At 40.8% G+C, this 15,728-nt stretch overlaps 1 protein-coding gene across 1 annotated transcript in view; it reads right to left on the minus strand.

Annotated features, from left to right (window-relative positions):
• The window catches only part of MYH10 (myosin heavy chain 10), a 2,709,460-nt gene that overhangs the window by 1,771,035 nt on the left and 922,697 nt on the right, over positions 1-15,728 (minus strand). Inside the window, exon 11 of the mRNA XM_044086713.1 lies at positions 11,402-11,520. Within this exon, the coding sequence (XP_043942648.1) occupies positions 11,402-11,520 (119 nt within the window). The remainder of the gene's footprint in view (positions 1-11,401; positions 11,521-15,728) is intronic.

Genomic DNA, 15,728 nt, shown 5'->3' on the forward strand with positions numbered 1-15,728 from the left:
TGCCAGAGTCCTCATTAGGCAGGTATGTCAGTGAGCCCTCTTCTAAATGCCCCCTTTTTAGAGGAGCTACAATACAATAAAGTCAACTAGGGAGTCTTGCTCCAATACTCGCAGTCCATAAGAGGCCAGAGGATCCAGTCTGGTTTCCTGTGACAAATGCTACCATGTCAGGCTCCCACCAAGCCCTTTGGCACAAAAAGAAATACCATGCTGCAGTCAGGAGGGACAGCATAAGTAGTAGGCAGAGCACAGCAGAGCAGAAACTATCCTGCAGTATTCATTCCTCCAGGATGACCTCTAACCGTACACTAATTTTAGAAGCTTAAACTTGAGCAAGGGATACTAGAGAAGCTTTTTTGTCATCTAAATCAGTACCATATGTAGAGACTCCTTAGGGGTGTTCAGATGTCTCTTCGTGTCTCATTTTTGTAGCACCTCCCTGGAAGGCATCATCCATGTGGGATAAACAGTGATCTGGAAGAGGAACCATATCATCTCTCTGCAGTGGTTTTCTATCCATATGCCCCACTTGAAAACGATAGTAGTGTAACAAGACCTCAGATTCAGAGGCATTTTCTGGTGAAGCTGACATTGGTGCAGATTTTCCTCTGCCATTGCACAAGGCTGCTTCTCGTAAAGTCTTCCACTTCTTAGAGAACAATGTAAAGAATGTCTGCATCAAGTGAACCCACATACAAGACAATATAGGAAGAGGTCAATATGAACTCATGCCAAACCAGTCAATATCCAGACTAAGGCAGACTGGATGGAATGAAGCTTTAATGTCAAGGACATGAACATTGTCAGCAGAGAAATGATCCCAATGGTAACGAGGTAAAGATAAGCACCACTGCCCCATTTGTGACAAGGTCATCAGCCCTAGTGATCTACTCAGCCATGAAGCTTGGCATAGATGTCAGTGATGCAAAGCAATGGCACTGAATGGTCGATAATGGTGTCTGAACAGGAGTCTGCAGATGAATTACTGGTTCTGAGACAAAAGGCACCAGAACAAGACCCTGGGGGAAGAAGGAGCAGAAAGAAAGGAGATGGTCTGAATACCCCAATGCAATGTACTCATTTTCTCATAATTCACATTTAAAACAGCAGGGAGTGCATGTGGAAAGATCTACAGCAGCAGATGAAATTACAGAAAGGAAGTCTAGACTCCAAACACAAAGGAAGTTTTCTCAGAAGACTGTTAATGTTTCCCTAGGTGGGGGGTGAGGACCTTGCAGCTTCTCTTATTTTTTTGCCATTTGAGCATGAATCGGTGATCAAGAACGCCATTAAGGATCAGCTTATTTCTCCTTTCCTTTAAAGTTTTATATCAGAAGTGTTTAGAAATGTCAGAGGGAATATCCAGACAATCCATCCCAGAACACTAGACAGAAGGCATGGTTTCCCCAAGGTAAATTGTGCTCACAATTGCGCATCATAAAGTGAACAAGCAGCTACCACAAAGGCAGGGTTCTGAACTAATAGTGACTGCCTCCTATCTGGAAACAGCGATACCTTCCACATTCTTTTGCTACTTTTACGTGGAGATAAGCATCCTTTAGGTCTGTGTAGTGCATCCAGTTGTACTGTGTTAAACATGGTAGGATAGCTTGCACTGTGACTATTCTGAATGGGGTCTTTTTGAAAAAATAGTTTAGGCTGCTGAGGTTCAAAATCAGCCTGAGGCCCTCACCAATTTGTCTTGTGTGATGTCCAGCAAGAGAGAGAGAGAGGCACTCAACTGCTTCCATAGATGGACACAGCAGGGCAAACCTTCACGAACAATGGTTCAAATCTTCTGTTAAATAGACCCTGAAATCTTGGATTTTGCTGATCACTTAAACTTTGCAGTTTGCATCTATTAAAGGAACTGCCTCTGCTACAACTGTTCCTGTCCAAAGTGGAGTCAGAGACCTAGCATTTGGGAGCCCTTCTGATTCCTGTTGAATGGTCAAGTGAGGGCTCTCAAATCTAACCCTTAAGGTATATAATATCTAGCCTTCTTCATACCTGGACAACTTTTCTTTCACCATAGGAACACATAACAGACATACCATCAAAGGAACTGAAAGCACTGAAGAGTACTTTGAATTTGTCCACAAAAATCACCTAAGGACAGCCAGGCATGGACACAGCACTGAGACTGCTGCCTACTGCCCTAACTGCTCCATTGGTAGTGTTATGAAAGAGGCAAATGAAAAGGTTCATGGCGGTCAACATCTTTCCCAGTGTAGCTTGTAACTATTTGTGAGAATCCTGTAGGGTTAGTTCTTCAATGTGTCTACAGCTTGATGAGCTAAGTCCCTTTGGAAGGGATTCATATGAGTGAAGTAGTTTAACATCCTCAAGGGGCAAAGCTAAAGTTAAGCCAACAACTGACAACTGCAATACCAAACAGCGATATATAGACCAATACCCACTACAGACAACTCACTATTACAGTTTTTGAAGAAAAAGACTGAAATATATAAAGATAATAAGTGAACTTAGTTGTGTGGTGCTGGATCCTTCGATTTCCAATGGCAGCAAATGAGATCAGAGGCTAGGTGGGATGTAAAGCATTATGGAATGGCAAAGTTCAGGAGCTCAAAGCAAAGGGCACTGGCAAAACATCCAGATTGGATCAGACAGTCTGCTCCAGTCCCAAACAGAAGGGATGGACAGATGAAAGGTGATCATCTTTTTCAAAACATTTGTGAACAGATTACCCTTCAGAGCTTCATTTTAAAACCAACATTTACATTAAGATTACACTATTAACTACCATTTACAATTCAATAACTATGATAGTTTTCTTTACTTGACTGTTTACACAGACCAGTACATTCTGTGCTATACTTAGGCTTACCATACGTCCGGTTTTCCCCGGACATGTCCTCCTGTCCAGTTTTTAAAACTTCCACGATTTGTCCGGGCTTTACAATCCCGACTCAATTCGAATCTAGGCATGCGCGGAAGGTAGAAGAGCTTGCGAGAGCGGCGAGACTATTTGCGCAGGGAGAAGCAGGGCTGTATGTGTCAAGGAGGATCACAGGTCATCGGACTCGGAGTGAGACTCTCGCTGTGAGAGAGAGAAGGTTGAGAGATGGCACAATGAAGGTATGTCAGAGAAAACACTTCAGGGATTGGCTGAACTGAGAATTTTTATTAAAAAATGGCTTGAGGGGTTACTTATCTAGATGGAAGAATGGATCCGGTCACTAGGTCAAGAGAACAAAACAAGGTTATTATTACGAGCTACCCAGGACAGTGCAGGAGTTTGCCTTATGGGTCACATGAAAGGAAATGCTGTTCAGCAGACTGCTTGTAATGATACTGAACAGCAAATAAATCATTCTGAGTATAGAAAATGTTGATTCATTTAATCTTATCTGTTGGGATACCACGTACCAAACATATACTTACTCTAATATACACCTGCAGACCTGCTATGTTTACCAAATCAAATGCATGTGGCTTTCCTTCATTTTTTATCAATGTTGTTGCATGTGTATCTTGTAGTAAAATGCAGAATTTGATGATCAGGTATAAGTTATAACTGCTTGGTGCATATAAAGTACTAATTTTGCTTCTCACTGGATTTACATCAGAGCTTATTTAATCAGAACATTTTTCATATTCTGCACCAGCATTGTTTTATATTCTTTATGCATTCTAAAACCATCTCCACTGTTGTGTGCATTTTATCTCTTTCCCGCTCTCTCTCATATATATATATATATATATATATATATATATATATATATATATATATATGTTGTGTCTTTCGGCTTTTCCCAGGATAGGGGTCGCCACAGCGGAACTCTGGTCCGCTAATGATTGGCAGTAGAATTTTACGTGCTGGCTTGCTGGGCCCAACACACAACCTTCCACGAAGGAACGCCCATTCACGCATGTCGCCACATAGAAGACGCTCTGAGTATCGAACGGGCAACGTCTAACTGAGGCGACAACGCTACTGCAGTACATATATATATATATATAAAATCCATGTATATACATTCATAAGGAGAGTGGCAGTTTAGTGCAGATGATGAAAGTTATCACTTACTACCAGGTTTCATCCTGTAGTTTTGGGTTTAATTCCTTCATTATCCATTTGCATGTTGTTTGACTCTGAGCATGTTGCATAACTAGAAACTGCTTCCTGGTAATCTTGGGGGAAAAAGGCACTTATTCTTAGTGGGTTTACTCACTTGCAAATAAAATAAATTATACACACGCACACATACACACGCATTCACACAGTACACAGCGGGAGTAATCTGTTTCGTCGATGGTTACACTGCTCAAGCCTTGAAGAATCATGCTAATGGATGATTGATACAGTTTGGTACAAGGGAATTCTATGAGCTGTAGCAGCTGTGAGTCATTATACTTGTACAGGCGGTAGTACAGGGGTAAATACCTGTGTGTGGGATGAGAATAGATTTGCTCCTCACACTAACTTACTATTTAAATTTTGCTTCCGGTAATTTGTTTTGTTAAAAAGTGACAACCTCCACTAAAACTCATTCAGCACAGTAGCAGTAGCCCATGTTTAATCATTTATAAATTAAGTAGCTAGCCTGTAGATATGCTGGGCCATTTATTAGTCAGTTGTCATCATTTTATTATATCGTGTTATAAACATAACAGCCAAAGGTGGGTGTGTGATTGCATTTTTATTATTAATATTTGTTTTGGGGGGGGGGTGGATTGCTCAGAATGTTTGCCTTGTGGTAATGGACCTTTTATGACATTTATTTGAGGTGCAGAATTTGTTCATTGTAGTAAGAAAGCAGTATTGACAGAATTGTCATTCTTTTGTGATGTTTTTTAATGATTTGTGGTTAGATTACTTATTCTACTTGTTTTGCATGCCTGTATCATATCAGTTTTTGCAGTTCTTATCTCTTGTATTAAATTACATTGTACTGAATCTACAGGACAGCAGGAGACGACAACTCACTCCATCTCTAATCTGTCATCTGCCTTAGAAGTGCTGTTATGAAAAAAGACCACAGTGAAGAACTTCTCTAAAGCAAACTTCACACTACTCAAGACTGGTGTGGTATCCTTCAAGGCCCCTGAGCCAGTGGAAACCACAACCCAAGCTGCGGAAACCCTTACAAATGCCTTCTATGAACACCTCCAGGACTGCATGGATCAGGCAATCCCAAATAAAACCAAGACTCTTTCCAGAAAGGGCAAACGTCCAGTCTGGTGGACCCCAGCCATTAACAAACTTTACAATAAGAGGAGAAAGCTATTACATGATAGAACAAAATCCATAAAAGGGAAGTCACCCCTGATCATTATTAGTAAAAAAATACGAGCACTCATAAAATCAACTAAGGCCAATTTTGAGAGAAAAATTGCCATGGATTCAAAGGACAATCATAAGGCCTTTTTCAGCTATGTTAGGAACCTGGGTGGAAACTCCCAGATATGCTCAGAATTTGTCCAAAATGATACAAAAATCACTGAACCCACAGACATTGCCAACATACTGGCAGACAGGTTCAGTGCAAACTTCACCCCCCCTCTCCCCAAAAGGAGAGATAACTATCCCAGCAGAGTGTAGCCTCCCAGACATCTCAAATGCACAGGTGAAAGCTGCTCTCTCTAAAGCTAAAAACCCAGCATCAATGGGACCGGATGGTGTCCCCGGCTGTGTGCTACACGAGCTAAATGAGGAATTAAACCTGCACATAAGGCAGCTGTTTAATCTCAGCCTTACCACAGGATACGTGCCCAAGGAGTGGCGTACGGCAACTGTGGTCCCACTCCACAAAGGTGGTGCCTCTACGGACCCTGGTAATTACCGCCCCATAAGCTTAACAAGTCTAGTCTGCAAAGCTATGGAGAGGATCATAATGGAGCTCATAAACAAAGATATAGGGGACTTGCAGACATTGGACCCGACCCAGTTTGGCCGTCAAGGGCAGATCATGCCTTTTGAACTTGGTCGACTTCTTGAAACAGTCACCAAGGCCATTGATGAGGAAAGGCAGTCCATACAGCCTACCTTGACCTTGCAAAGGCCTTCGACACAATACCCCACTCGGGTATTGTAGAAAAACTTACCAGCTTAAATGTAAACCCATATGTCACAAGATGGGTTGCAAACTGGCTTAAGGACAGAACCCATAGGGTTAGAGTTGCTGGCGCTATGTCAGACTCCAAGCCGGTCACAATTGGTTTCCCACAGGGCTCGGTCCTTGGCCCCCTATTGTTCGGCATCTACTTCTCAGAAGTACAGGCCAACATGGGAGGACTTTGGCTGACAAAGTTTGCAGACTACTGCAAACTGGGCGCCATAGTGGAAAGTGCATCGGACACGGATATCATTCAGAAGGGACTCACGGAAACAGATAGCTGGTGCCAGAGCCATGGCCTGAAGTTAAACGCCAAAAAATGTATAGTCATACCCTTTGGAAAAAACAAGGTAACCCCAAGCTACCATATAGGTGGCAATCCACTAAGCACAGAAGAGGTTATCAGGGACCTGGGGACCCAGGTTGACAGTGGCCTTTCTTTTGACACACACGTTGCTAAAGTGGTTAGAAAGACCTTCTACATTGCCCACCTGATCATGAAGGGATTCACATCCAGATCTAGTGAGGTCATTGTTCCCCTGTACTCTTCACTTATCAGACCAATGATAGAGTACAATGCCCCATTCGGGATGTATCTCACCCATCTGCAGCAATTGGAGAGACCCCAAAAGTTCCTCACCAAAAGGATAAAGGGACTCCAAAATCTGTCATATGCTGCCAGATTGAAGAAACTCCAGCTCTATTCAGTTGCATACCGTCTGCTCAGAGGTGACATGTGCCTGACATACAAGGCCATGTCCAACCCGGAATTAATGGACATGCTCCACCTCAAAAAATCCAAATCCACCAAAACGACTAGAGCAAGCGACTTAAATCTTAGCACGGATATAAATAGGATGTGCTGGAGGGATAGATTTATCACTCAGAGACTCCCTATGCTGTGGAATAAAATCCCGATCCATGTGAGGCAGAGCACCTCGCTGGCTCTGTTCAAGAGAAATCTTGACCTGTGGATGGGAGATCGTAGGTTTATCCCGGGAATCATCTCTGTGTCACTGCTGGACAGAGGCACAACAAACTAATGGGCACATTATTTTTTCATATAAGGGGTGGCGTAAGCCACAAAAATTTGGGCTAGGCTTATAAATGCCTTAGGGCAGATAGCCTAGTATAAACCTATGAACCTATGATGGTACCTCCTTTCCATCTTTACTTTCCCCCCTTACTGTTTTCTCTTCCTTTCTGTGCCCTGTTGAATGACTTTGTGGATTCTCCGTCTGCCACCCATTCTGGGAGTATTTGCTTCTATTATTCAGAAAATGCCATGCAGAGAATATTTACATAACTAGATAACGTATAAGCCTTAGGTACTGAAATGCATATGACAGTATTTATTTGTAACAAAGAACAGGATTACACTATTTTCAGAAGCTCATTACATTTGTTATAGACTTGCAGTCATATTTGCAGGCTTTAGCCATAAACTAAACAATGTCAATATATCACTTGTGGTCCATAACTTGTGCAGTAATCCTTTAAGCTTGAGATTGTTTGTTTTCTTTTCATTTTTTTACTTTGATCATGTTTTTTCCATGAAACAAGTAGTTGTTGTCAGGCAGCAGGTCTTTTTTGGATAAGAAACTTTTTTCCAAGTGGGGTAACGTAGCTATTTTTCATAAGTTAAAATGGTGGATTGACAGTTTTTTTGTTGGCATCTGATTATCGTTTTGGATAATTTGATACAGCCGCAGTAGACGCACAAGTACATTGTTATAATTCTTGGTTATTTTTGTACCCGTCACTAATTTCGAAAGTAGTGTAGCACATTGTCTCAACTTCACAGAATTTCTTAGAATGTCCATTTTTTTCTCATTTGTGGTTTGTGCCTCAAAGTTTCTTCTTTTCTGGAAAAGCTTTGAGGATTGAAGTCCCTAAATAATGCTAGAGACTTGTTATATGCTTCATCTCCTTCATAACTTTTATGCTAATAGAAAATTTCTAGAATAACATGTTTTGTAAGTTTACACAAGCATTATTTAATACCTGACCTGATTTTTGAGCCTTTGTCTCCCCTTTCTTTTTTTCTGTTATCATTAGTGAAAGTGAATCGCATAGTCAGCTTGAAGACTTGAAATTTAACAAAGTTTAGCTCATGAAAATGCCGAAACATCGTTGTTCATTTACGGACGCAATGAAGGCCAAGTACCCTTGTTTTCGTGCAGGCAGATATGAAAGGGAAGCAGAATGCATGACATGTGGTGGCGGAACTTTCATTTCTGTTGCAAATAAGTGTGCACTTGATTTGAATGCACACATAAGTACCCCGAAGCATGTTAAAAATGTTCGAGGAGAAAGTTCATCCTCAAAAATCACCAATTTTTTTGTAACACCTGGTTCAAAAATTGATGAATCAGTGTCAGCGGCTGAAGGAACTCTGTCGTTTCATGCCGTTAAGCATCAGCACAGTTATAGGTCGATGGACTGCAGTTGTGGCATGTTGAAACAATATTACCCGACTCTGAAATTGCACAGAGAGTTTTGTGTGCCCGGACTAAAACAGAAGCAATTGTCAACTCTGTCCTGGCTCCGCATTCTGTCGACTTGGTGGAGAAAGCACTTAAGAATATACGTTACTGTGGAGTCGCAACAGATGGTAGCAATCATGGTTCTCTGAAGTTATTTCTGATCCTCTTGCAGTATTGTGACTGGAAAAAAGGTACCATACAGTCGAAACTTGTTGATGTTCACAGCACCCCTAATGAAACTGCAGATACAATTTCCAGCTGCATTAAGGACACTTTAGACGAGCACCACTTATTTCAGAAATGTATTGCCTTTGCGGGAGATAACTGTAATACTAATTTTGGCGGTGTCAGGCATGGAACAGATGGCTGTAACGTCTTTGCTAATTTGAAGAGGATAAAAAGAGTGGAACGTTAGTTGGAGTTGGCTGTCCAGCACATGTACTAAATAACTGCGTGCAGCATGGCACTGACACAATGTTGACATGAGTCGATACTTCTCAAAATTTACAACTACTTTTCAATTTACACCATTCAAACTGAACAACTGAAAGACTATTGTGAATTTGTTGAGGTGGAGTATCATCAGCTGCTTTACCACAGCAAAACTAGATGGTTGTCATTATTTCCAGGCATTCAGCGGTTGTTGCAGATGTTTCCCGCTTTAAAGTCTTTTTTCTTTTCTCAAAAAAAGTCTGCCTATTCTAATACGAAAGTTCTTTGAAAATGATATGGGTGAAGTTTACCTTTGGCACGTGCCATTCACTGATGAGTGTATTTCATTCGTACATTGAAGAAATTGAACGTGAAAACAACTTGTTGCTGGAGGTTATACACTGCCTGAAATCTGTTCACACTGTTCTCACATGCCTTGTGCAAGAGGGGTTCATGTCAATAAGGTGAAAGAACTGTTAATGAAGTTGCGTAAAGATGGACTAGAAGACTGTTGTGATGCTTTCTGTACACAAGCAGCCACAATGTATAGAACATGTCTAGAGTATCTGGAAATGTGGACAGAACCAGTGGAGGAGTTCAACAGATTTGCATGGATGACATTAATTGAAATTCCAAGTTGGAATGAAGTTGAACAAACTGTGTTATATCTCAGAGAAAAGGGCGTGCGTGTTGACGATTCCAAACGTTTTGATCAGTTTTGCAATTTGAAGAAATTTGTTGAGGCTAATCTTAACGAGGAAGGCTTCAAAGAGATTCTGACTCACGAGAGATGGGTGAAATATGTCAACTGTTGCAAGAACGAGGAATGTTTCTCAGAAATTATTGTGATCGCGGAGTTTTTCTTTACAATTCTGGCACATAACGCAAACGCTGAACGGGTATTTTCACTGATGCAAAGCCAGTGGACAAATGAAAGGAACAAGTTGTCGGTTGAATCGATAAAAGGAATTTTGTTCGTGCAGCATAATTTTAAGCATATGTTGTGCTGAGACTTTCACGCATACCTCTGCACCCAGTCGAATTTACTGAAAGCAATTAGTTCTTCCGAAAAATATGCTTGGGCTAAAGCACAGGCTCAGTCAGACTTCTCAGATTTTTTCGGGGAACCAAGAAGCATGAGGCAAGGATCTTGATTTCTGCAACATAAACTAACTGTTAATTAAATATTAAAGTTATATATTATAAGTTGCTTTGATTTTACTGAATAAATAATTGACATTAAATGGCAACAGTTAATTATTTTGATTGCTAATTATGTTAGGATTGTTATTTAAACTGAAAGCTTCATTCTTGTAATTGAGATCTGAGGAAGTGTGATTTTCCACGTGAAAGCACTCATCTGTCTGTTTTGCTGTCTGATATTAAACTGGATTTTACAATTTTTACCATCGTGGTGGTCCTTCCTTGCTTGCTTTGTGGTACTGTTAATTAAATATATCAAATATAAAATAATGCATTATATATAACTTCTCTATTCTTCACACCGAATCATTGTCTGTATTTGTAATTTGTTGCATGGCCAGAGGTGCCGGTCAAAGTCAGAAGCTATTTTTATGGTTGAAAGACTGTGTAACATTTTTTTTGTTGTTATTTAACAGAAGAGGGTCTGCTGTGTAAGTTTTTGATTGGCTCGTATACGGGCCAATCAAAAATCACCAAACACGGAGCTACTTGTCTTAATGCGATGTTCTGTATTAAAGACTAAAGCCCTTTTTTTTTTTTTTGGTCTTCACCTAGTGTGAAAGACCTTTTGTCCCAACAAAGAATCTATCGTCCTCTTTTTCGTATAACCAAATATGGTAACCCTAGTTATACTACCACTAATACAGATCATTAGGTACTATGCTTGTGCTTTTATCTCACAAATCACTACATTATATGCAAGTATACAAGCAGTACTTTAGGTAATTACACTGGTTGCATTAACTGTGTGTCTCATTATGACTGCACACTACTGAGCATGCTGTTCTTTTTAGTAGGCCGGTTTAAAATATCTAGTGTACTAAATTCCAGAAAGCAGCACTAAGACAGCAAACCTAAGTAATCTGGGCAAGTGAAAGACTAAGCAATATGCAATGCAAAGAAATAAAGCAGTAGCTGGTAAACCTTAAAGATTAAGGTATGAAATTAATGTCATTGATACTTGTACCACTGCAGCTCCACATATAGAAGCATCTACTTTTTCTGCTTACTGTAGAGCTTGACTGTATGCAGAGTCCATGCATCATGACTCAGTAGTGACTAAGTCAGTCTACCCCCCCAAAGTTAAATGTAAAAGGATTTTTTTTTTTTAAATCTATGCTTTCTGCTATGTCCTCCTGACATTAAACTGTTAATGAAAAATGCAGTTAATTAAGTTGTGTGCAAAAACCTCTGGCTTACCTGCTCTTTAGTTTGTGCCTTCTGGACATAGTCTCTACCAACTTTAATTCGAGGTGTAAGAATGGCACGTGTAAACTCCATTACATTCATCCCAAGGAGGTGACACAACTTCTGAGCAGCTGAAAAAAAGAAAATCAGTGTTTTCACTCTAACCAAATTCTAGTCAGACCAGGATAAAAAAACAGCCTCAGTTATTTATTTAATGAAAAAAGACAAATGTATTCAGTTGTGACATGACAAAACACCACAGACTTTAGGTGTATGTGGAAAAATAAGTCAAATAAGTAAAGTGCAAAAACATACTGAACAGTACTATATATTTCAGGAGAATTGAGATGATGTTCCAATTCATATTAGAAGTCTTGACAAAATGCTCATCATTTATTACCTACTTTTCTCAGTATACAGAGACTCAACTGCACAACTTGCAGTCACCAAGCCCAAAAAAGGTCAGTCATTTGTGTGTTTATATGGTTTGTCCAAATAACATGACTCCTGCAGCACAAATTAGAATTCTAAATGAGAAAAACTGTTAAGAGCATAATTTCCACTTTGTTTACTTGAGCAGTGAGACATTCCAAGAAGATTCTCAAGCTGTGAGTTTTACTCACAGCAGTTAACCACTAAAGCCACTTGAGCCTACTACTACAATGAAGTCTCAGATGGGATTTCTCCCCCTCAAAATTGCAAGCCCTCAATTTTGAAAGTTGGCTTCTTCATGTGCATTTTTGCTATTATCCCAAAGTGCAGTGAACTTGGAGGCAGTGTACACAACTGCAGGTGGGGGATTTAGGGAAGTGCAGCACTCAAAATAACACTTGAAATAAGGTTTTCAAAGGTCAGGGCTTGCAAGTCTGCCATCTCAGGTATACATCTTTCTCTCTCACACATACACACCCACCCACACCTTTACTAGTTTCCAACTGGAATGTTGGAACCATCCTGAGTCTCAATCCTGATGGGAGAAATGTAACCAAGTGCCAGAAATGTTGGCCCTCACACTCGGGACCTTAATAATCCCCTAAGGATGCAGAATGTAGAGGTCTTGCCAGACTAAGGAATTAAACGCTCTTAAAAGTATCCAAGATCTTACAACACTTTATATACTAAACATGAAAACTTTGTACATAACCCTTGAACAAACTGCCAAAAGGTATACACTGCAGAACCAGTGTTGCATAATATTAGTGGGCAGTAATTAAGGGGTCACACAGGGTTTTGCACCAGGCAGACAGATGAGTTTTAAATTAAGAGGCCATAAATAAAGGGTAATCAAACCAAGCGAAAACTAGGACATACACAACCACTTGAGAAGGAAGCTGGTAATTAATTTAGTAGAAGAATGAATGATGTCCGAAATATAATTCACACCTGGCTGCAAAATGTTAAGCCTGTTATAAAGGACAACACACTTTGCTCACAGAATCCAACTTTACAGTACCCTAAATAATGGAGTTAGGAACTAGACAACTGGAGTACATTACTAAATGACATTCCTTATTTATGGTGGCATTGTACTGCCATGATTTCCATTTCAGAGTTAAGCTTGAAGTGAAAACTGCTAATTTAGTTTTGAACGATTTCCAAGTCATACGCAAAATAATTTGCAATAAACAAGACTCCAGAGCCAAAAAATACAGAGTTTTGTATTATCGGTACAGCAGAAATACCTCCTCTTTGAATGAGTTCTCCCAATGGAAGCTTGTAGACAACACAGCAAAACTTGCCAATGGCTGCTGTTTACACATACTTTCAAGCTCTTTAATATGCCTCAAATACTGAGCAAGTGAATCTCAGAAGTAATATATAGCAGTGGGTCAGACTATACAGGCTAATGACAGTAGTTAAAATGATGCACAGACATGAAAACTTTTGCTGCAGAAGATGGTTTCCCACTGATGTGGAACCTTCAATACCACGAAAATCTGAAGCTCAAAATTCCCTCAGTTCTGCTGCTGCTGTTAGTCAGATGTTTCATCCTTCTAAACAGTTAGTGGGATGTCTCTGCCTGAAGCACCCACTTGCATGGCTATCCGAGCAGTCTACTATTGTATGGTCTAGTCTCATACTATACTCCAGTGCACAGACATCTAAGGTGCAATGTTCAGTCCAAGATTCCTGCTGTTATAGTGGGGTTTAGGAAAGTCTGATATGATAAACAATATTTGTCCTTAAAACACAGTGGGTGTGTGTGTGTGTGTAAGTCTGCGTTGATCAGAAGTGATTACCTGTGCTTAGACATGGACACTGTAGGCACAGGTTCCTTTCCTTCAGGTCCCACACATTAAGGCATTTCTTTAAGGGAAACTTCCTTTAACAAAGTAATACAACTGAAGGTTAGGGGATGATTTTCCTCCAAGAAAATATATGCCAGCTTGCCAATCTTAGTCTTTTCTAATTTCAATAACATTGCAAGACCTTATATCAACAGACAGATGCAAAACAACCTGCTCACAAGAGATCATCCTAATGCTTACAGTGCAGCAGTAGCAACATGGACTTTTATTCAAAAATATATAGCTGAGGTTTCAGCCACGTTAACATCCCATGAAAGTCAAGTACTCAACACTGCCCAGTAACAAATAGCACAATTTTATACCATTTTGGCAACAGGTGTGTACTTATGCAAGTATAACACTCCAAAGGCCATCAAGTATGTGACCCATAAGGTTAAAGATCGGGGAGCCTTCTTAACCAGAGTTAAGCCTTGTGGCACAAGGCCTTGATGCATACCTAGGAAAGGCCTTGATGCATACCTAGGAGGAGAGATGATCAGTCTCCAAGATAATGATAAAACTGGATCTCAAAGTGTCTCTGTAAAGCTGAGAAAGTCTCCTTTGTGGCTCAAAATGCACGCACTCGAGGCCCTTCTCAGTATGGAGAACATCGATGTCTGTGCTGTAACTGAAACCTGGTTCAAGGCTCCTGAGAGCACCCCGGCACTATTAGGTTTTACCTCATATCATGCATTCCGGCCCCAAAACCCGGACCACACCACAAAAGGAGGGGGTGTATCCATATTCATAAAGGATACCCACACCTCCAGGTTGGTGGCAACGCACGAAGCTTCGGAAACCATCCAGGTGCAACTAACCATAGGCAAAACGCTCTACAAATTGTAGCATGCTACAGGCCACCCTCTCAAACTCAGGAACACCACACAGCCTTCCTGAAGACACTGGAGGGTATAAATGTATCTCAAACACCATCATATTGGGTGACTTCAACTACCCGAATATAGACTGGGAACATTACTCAAGCCCTAACTTTCTAGCCCAACGGTTCCTGGAGTTCATAAATTCAAATGCCATGGAACAGCTAGTCACTGTTCCCACGAGGAGAAAATATACTAGATCTCATTATCACAAACATGGGGACAAAATGCTCCACACGAAGTATATCCTCATTGGTGAGATCTGATCATAAACTAATCTCACTGGAAATCCACATCCCGCCCCCACCCCAAACAAAAAAGACCACAGTGAAGAACCTCTCTAAAGCAAACTTCACACTACTCAAGACTGGTGTGGTATCCTTCAAGGCCCCTGAGACAGTGGAAACCACAACCCAAGCTGCGAAGCCCTTACAAATGCCTTCTATGAACACCTCCAGGACTGCATGGATCAGGCAATCCCAAATAAAACCAAGACTCTTTCCAGAAAGGGCAAACGTCCAGTCTGGTGGACCCCAGCCATTAACAAACTTTACAATAAGAGGAGAAAGCTATTACATGATAGAACAAAATCCATAAAGGAAGTCACCCCTGATCATTATTAGTAAAAAAATACGAGCACTCATAAAATCAACTAAGGCCAATTTTGAGAGAAAAATTGCCATGGATTCAAAGGACAATCATAAGGCCTTTTTCAGCTATGTTAGGAACCTGGGTGGAAACTCCCAGATATGCTCAGAATTAGTCCAAAATGATACAAAAATCACTGAACCCACAGACATTGCCAACATACTGGCAGACAGGTTCAGTGCAAACTTCACCCCCCTCTCACCCCCTAAAGGAGAGATAAAGTACAGTTTTGTACCTACCATAAATGTAGATGTCCGATAGGAATGCATCTGCAGTCCTTACAAATGGGTTGTCCTGTCGTCAGGCAGCCAATCGGTCGGCCGGATTCCAAAGTCTGGGTCTGGCTTCGGCTGGTGTCGCACTTCACCAGACGTCATCGCTGCAGTTTTTCGGTTATAAAGGCATCAGCCGACGCCATTTTCCTCAGTGTTTCTTGCCCCAGATGCCAGGTGCCCTCTTGGATGGCTAAATTTGGATAAATGCCAATGTTTCCAAATAGTAGAGAGCAAACACATAAAATAAGCA

This window comes from Protopterus annectens, chromosome 10.part0, assembly GCF_019279795.1.
Source record: "Protopterus annectens isolate FY-2018-M chromosome 10.part0, PAN1.0, whole genome shotgun sequence".
NCBI classification, from domain to species: Eukaryota; Metazoa; Chordata; order Ceratodontiformes; family Protopteridae; genus Protopterus; species Protopterus annectens.